At 29.2% G+C, this 6,655-nt stretch overlaps 1 protein-coding gene across 1 annotated transcript; it reads right to left on the bottom strand.

The window, feature by feature from the left end:
• Positions 1–1,748: 1,748 nt before the first annotated feature.
• On the bottom strand, positions 1,749–5,080 carry LOC125841591 (protein RGF1 INDUCIBLE TRANSCRIPTION FACTOR 1-like). Its single transcript, XM_049520742.1, has 4 exons — positions 4,923–5,080; positions 3,928–4,125; positions 3,114–3,329; positions 1,749–2,018 (listed from the first exon to the last, which is right to left on the bottom strand). Exons 1-4 carry the CDS (start codon positions 4,923–4,925, stop codon positions 1,761–1,763), a joined length of 675 nt encoding a protein of 224 aa, XP_049376699.1. The 5' UTR covers positions 4,926–5,080; the 3' UTR covers positions 1,749–1,760.
• Positions 5,081–6,655: the final 1,575 nt, after the last annotated feature.

The following is a 6,655-nucleotide window of genomic DNA, read 5'->3' as shown; positions in this document are numbered from 1 at the left end:
TTATCACATTCATTGTCTTTCTAGTCCTTTTTATTATTTTTTTCACCATTTTCTTTTGTAGATGTTTCATGCAACATATACTAGACTCATGGTATATTACTGTAGCTGGATATCCAATTTGTCCAACAAAAAATGATAAAGGTCTTGATCCATTAATTATTCAATATTTTCCAACATTTATCTATTCAAGTGTACAAGATTATGGTGAGGGTAAATTTGGAATTGAATGTGCTATTTGTTTGGTAGAATTTGTAGACAATAGCTTTATTCGTTTGTTAACATGTAACCATGTGTTTCATCAAGAATGCATTGACTATTGGCTTAAATCACACAAGACATGCCCCGTATGTCGTGCGAACCTCGACTCAGTTCAGTGCACTAAGCATCAGTCATATATGGGGTCCAGGAGACAATCGATAAATGATCCAATGCATGGCATGAGTAACGAGGGTGAGTCATCAGAAAATGCATGCAATATGACAATCAATTACGAAAACAACATTAATAATGATGAAAAAGGATGCAATAGTGGAACCACAACGACAATGACACCGTCAACAAAGCGTGTTGAATTACGAGAGAATGGTGAAAAATTCACGAGATCGCGATCCACGGGGCACTCTATAATTATAATTAGGGAAAATGAAGATAGGTTTACTATGAGATTGCCTCAACATGTGATAAAGGCAAAAAATATGAAAGGGCATAACACAAGGAGAAGTTGCATCAATTTTGGAGAAATGAATAGCAAAACTATTAGTGGAAATTGTAGGTTTGGTGAAGTTTTAAAGTTATCCAGTTTTCTAGACAAAGTATGATTTTTTTTAAAAAAAATAGCTTGTGATATTTTTGCAATTTTTTTTCTAAATAATGTTAATCTAGAAAAAAATGGATAGATTCACAGAAGCTCAATAGTTTTTATTTGTACTAAATATTTGTAAATATTTATTTGTGAATCCAGTTACTAAATAGTTTGTTTATTATATTAATTCATTATGCTTTGTAACTCGTATAACTTACAAGTATAACTTTTTTATAATAACTTACCTACTTTAGTACCCTTCGTCCAATAGTAGATGAGCACTTTCTATTTTACACGATGGTTAAGAAATCTTTAATAAATTGACCAACTTTACTATTTTGCCTTTTGTTCATACTCATTCTGTCTACTTTTAATTGTCATATTTCACTTTTCGAAAGTCAATTTGACTAATTTTTAAAGTTAAATTAGATTGCATTTATTCGATATTTTAAACCAAAAATTTAGATATTAACTATAGAAAAAGTACTATAAATTCCAACTCAATAACATTCTATTTATTCTGTAAAATTATTATTTTTTGACAAGAACAAGAATGTTTTATTAAAAAATCAGAACATTTAAACACTATAAATTATTTACAACACCAAAACTCTCATATACATAAAAATGTTTAAATATCCAAACCATAGGACAGTATTATCTAAATTTTTATTTACAAAACCTTTGAAAAGCAAAAGTCAAACAGACAAACAAACAGTATAATATTATCAATAAATACATAAATATAATAACTTATTATCTAATCCCAACTTCTAACTTAACTCATTTAGTCCTTCCATTTTTTTCGTGTTTCAATTTTCACCCCCTAACTTTACATTATTGCTCTTTATAGACAAAAGTTATCAAACACTGGCCTTTTTGTAAGAAAGGCACTAGTATTTTTTTTAGTAATTGTAAGAACTAAAGTTGTATATTTTGTGTATATTAATTTTAGGACTTAATATTCTACAACTAGTCCTCCCATTGGGGACCTATGTGGAATTCCTTTTCTTCGTTTGGCCGTTCTGTAATTAACAGAAGTTGGAGGGGGCGTTGACGGAATAAAACTTTGCACCTTGTTGATGGTGGTACTTCTATATCGACCATGGTTGTTGTGGCTATAAGTGTCATCGGAGTCCGATGCTATCGCCTTCAACCGCCTCTTTGCTAATAAGTCCCTCGGCTTCTTAATGAAGTTCTTTGAGGTCCCAATAACCTGCAAAAATAGAGTTGGTATCGACTATATAAGTCATTTTGTTCTATTTGGACCAATTCAATTCACATATGTTATTGAATGTCAAAGACATGTAATACTCAAGATTTGAGTGTCATTTCCAAATTCGAGTACAAAATAAATACAAGAAAGGGTCATTGACTTTTGGTTGATTGAATTCTTCAAATATGATGTCAGACCCTTATCAGATCCTCAAAATGCTAAAAAAGGTTAGTTTTGGAAGATTTGATATAGACGAGTGAGACAACAATTTTGGAGAATTCACGTATAATAATTGAAGTTTCAATTCCTAACAACTTTTGAAATTTCCATTTTTTTAAAAAAGTTGATTATTTATGCCAAAGTTTTCCTATCAATAGACCAATCAATGTGAGTGAAATTTCCATACCTACATTTAATACCAAACGACCATTAAACCAAAATATACGCAATTCAAGATTCTTGGACACGCCCAATTCAATTCAATGCCATTAAAAAGTCAAATAAATGCAAGAAAATTTGGCAAAGGAAAAAAAGAGTTTCTATAGAAGGGCATTGATGTCTTATGTTAAGATGGACGAAATCTTTAAAAATGTCAACGAATGTGTGTCAAATTCTCCAAAAGTATCACATTTTTAAAGGACCTGACAACAAAAAATTGTCTGAACAACATAACCTTAAGGTGTATGTTGCATCCTCTGAAAAATGCAACGTGTACGCGTCAGATCCTCCAAAAATATTGTATTTTAGAGAACCCAAGTATAACATTTTTGGAGAATTCGAGCAGTTGTGTTGCATCCTCCACAATTAAAATGCCATTAAGAGTCAAATAAATGCAAGAAAAATTGGTCAAGGGGAAAAAGAAGAATTTCTCTAAGAAGGACATTGTTGTTTTATGTTACTATATTATTCAGACTCTTTAAAGATACTGTCCAGTATATCGAATTCTTCAAAAGTTATGCACTTCTAGATAATCTCACACATGTGAGATATCATATTTTAAGCATTCGAGTAATATTGATTCTATGCATCTTCAGACAATCCGACACATAAATGGCATTATTTTTGAACAATTTGAGTAACGTAGACTTGAAGTACCTTGCAACCAAGAGAGCAAAAGTTGAAGGAATCAAGAAGGGTCCTTTCACAAACTTGACATGTATTTGTGACACCTTTGCCTGGCCTAGGTTGTGGCCTTTCATTCAAAAAGACAATCTTAGCACTGTTGATAATGTATGTTTGGACTAAAGAAATGTCCAAATACTTTTGAATCTCATTCACCCTTATCACATCATGGTATGATGACCTCCTTATCTGTCCAACCAAAAATAGAGCACCCAAAATCAATCATTTCATACTTTATAAAAGAGTATAGTTCAGTGTACTAAATTCTCGCTATAAACAAAAGAAAATATGTACATGTAAGAGGGTTCGATTAAATCCTCTTTGTCAAAAAGTTACAGAGTAAATATGTTAAAAAGTATACTTGAGTATTTATATAAATTGTTGAATTCCCTTAACAAAGGTGAATGAACCTCTAGTATTTTCGATGTAGACCATAAGTTTACTAGTAAAAAAACTACTAAAATTGCAAAAAAACAGTATATCTGAACTCATAACTTTAGAAGTATAAAAGTTTTCAATGCTAAAAATCAAAAATGTTGAAATTTATAGTGCAAAGGCAAATGCAGGCACTAGCCCAAGATAGAATTTCTGGCTCCGCCACTATATACACTATGTAACCATTGAAAAAAATATCACAGCTAAAATGGTGAAAGAATAAAAATAAGTCGCATTCATTAATGCTTGCATTAGAATAGATTGTCTACATCACACTCTTTAGAGTACGACCCTTTTTCAAACCCTACGTAAATATGGAATACTTTATTATAATTTATGAAATAAGATATACCTGAATGGCAATATGGTCTTTGTGATGAGATAAACAAAGAGAACAAAGAGGGCCATTAATACAATCAAGACAATACATATTGCATTCACTCTTATGAGAATCAATATGTAACTTGCATTGAACAAAAAATCTTTCTTTAAGCAATGGCTTTAACCATGGTGGCCAATTATTTTCTTCTTCATCAGGTCCTCTAGCACCCTACACCCAAAAAAAAATTAGAAAATTGTCAACAAAAAAATATAAAAAAATATTGAAGTTTGGTTAGTATTTGAAGATAGTTTCTAAAATTTGAAAAAAATAATAATTTTGACCAATTTTTGATGTGAAATTTCTTATCATTTATAAAATTTCAATTTTTTTCAAGCGAAATGCATGTCCAAATATACAACTTAATTTTCCGATAACATTTTTGAATTTCAACTTCAAAAACTTATTTTTTAAAAAAAGTTTCAATCAAACCTATGTCCAAACGCCTACGAAATCAATGAAATTGGATGAGTACACTTCTTTTCTACTCACAAGATTTATTTTTTTGAGAGGAATGCACGTCCAAACACAACTTCAATTTATTTATTTTTAAAATTTCAATCCAATCTATATCCAAACACCTAAATCAATGATAAGTGAATTTTTGAAAATGAGTTTTTTAAATTTGAAAAAACATTGAGTGAGTTTTCTTTTTCCCTCACAAAATTTCAATTTTTCAAATAAAATGCATGTTTGACACAACTCTAGTTTTCATATAATGTTTCTACCATGCGTGAATTTAAATTAATCAACTTCAATGCAGATATCAGATAGCAGATACCAGATATGAAAAACAAAAAACTAAAAAAACAAAAACAAGAACTTTTAGATACCATTTCTAAAAACTTAAACTTCAAAACTCTGTTTTCTCTTCAAATTTCAATCAAATTTATGTATAAATGCCAATGAAATTGATAAAATAATGAAAAAGAGACAAAAGGGGTTTTTGGGATTTAGTTGAAATTTACCATAATTCTTCTGTTCTTGTGTTTGATTTCAAGGATTGTAGAATCTTGATTATCAATCGCCAGTTTGAAAGACTTCTTTTTTTTCAGTACTAAATTTGAAGCTCTGTTTTTTCTTCTATTTTTAGAGAGAGAAAGGTGTGTTTGATTTTTGGGACTTTAGGTGGTGAGAGAGAGAGAGAAAATGGAAGGGTACTTGTAGTGGGAGGGGGTGGGGGTGTGGTGTTAGAGTGGGTGGAAAAAAAATATTTAATATTGTATTTTTTTTATAAAAAAAAAGAAGGAAAAAAGTTTCTCATACAATAAAAATATATTTTTGGTTTTCCTTAGATATTTGATATTCGTATAATAGTCTGAAAGACAAATTTTGAGAGTAGCAGGAGTTTATTTAAACTTTTTTGAATTACATGGTATATGTAAGGTATTTTTAATTTCTTTTTATGTATATATACAATTTTGAAATTAAAAAAAAATGTAGATTTTGAACCTCTACAACCTAAGATTAGAGATTGACTTAATGGTTGAGAAGAGTTCAAAATTCACCTTGAGAATTAGTTTATTCGTTGATTTTGAATCTAGATTCACCACTGATTATAACTTAACTGGATTTGAATTCGAGTTAGTAAACTTCACATTGTATTCGAGACATTTTAAATCGTGATGATGTTTGTTAATTCGATCAAATTGAATTTTCATGACGTAAAATTTATTAAAGAGAGAATGAACCTCCATCTCTCCTTTTCATTTTCAATGTGTTCTTTTTTCATTTTAAATTTAAATATTTAATATTTGATATGATTAAAACTAATCTTCCATCGGGTAGGATTTATTAAGAGAGATACGACTCCATCTTTCCTTCAATTTTCCTGTCACTTTCAATGTGTTTGTTTTTAAAGTCTATTTGGTATTTGATGTTTAGTAAATGCTATGTATTGATTCGATTTGAATTTGCATCTAAAATTTATTAAAGAAAGAATGAACCTACATCTTCCTATTCAATTTTCCTATCATTTTCAATGTGTTTAATATCATTAGCTTATTTGGTGTTTGATATTTGGTATATATTGATTTAATATTTGCATCTAGGATGTATTAAAGAGAAAACGAACCTCCATTTCTTAGTGATCATTTTCAATTGTTACATATTATTCCTTTAAGGCATTCAATTCCTCCTTTTAAAGAAAATATATATTGTATTAGTTGTAGTTTCACAAAATAATCATGGCCTAATCTCTTTTTTTTTTTTTTTTAAAATATGATTATTTGGGTGGGGGGATTTCAATAGTGAGTTGGCATATTATTCTCTTTTTGTAAATTTGGTATCTTTACTCCATTATTGACCATTAAGAAGTTGTTAAAGTAGGCATATAGTATATAAAATATGAAGAACAAATATTCTTCGCAATCTTATATTAACCATTGTTTAAATTAGGAATATCTCTTCTAATTAATTACTTCATTTATTTTATCCTTTTCCTTGAAAGAAATTTCTAGTTTAGAGGACCATTACCTAACATTAGTTTTAGAAAAATGTATGAAAATATCAAATAAAATTGTCACCACTAATTAAATGCAATTGTTCAAATTGACATGTTTATTTGTTGAGCAAATTAATAACCACATATTTTATTTTATTTTTTGGTTTTAAAAGTTGGCCATTCGAATCAATTCTTTAGTTTAGGTCTTTGATTAAGAAAATATTATATCTCCTTTTGTGACAGTTCAATCCACCTCAT

The sequence above is a fragment of the Solanum stenotomum genome, chromosome 10 (genome assembly GCF_019186545.1).
Source record: "Solanum stenotomum isolate F172 chromosome 10, ASM1918654v1, whole genome shotgun sequence".
In the NCBI taxonomy this organism is placed as follows: domain Eukaryota; kingdom Viridiplantae; phylum Streptophyta; class Magnoliopsida; order Solanales; family Solanaceae; genus Solanum; species Solanum stenotomum.
This window is presented reverse-complemented; position numbering and strand designations above follow the sequence as displayed.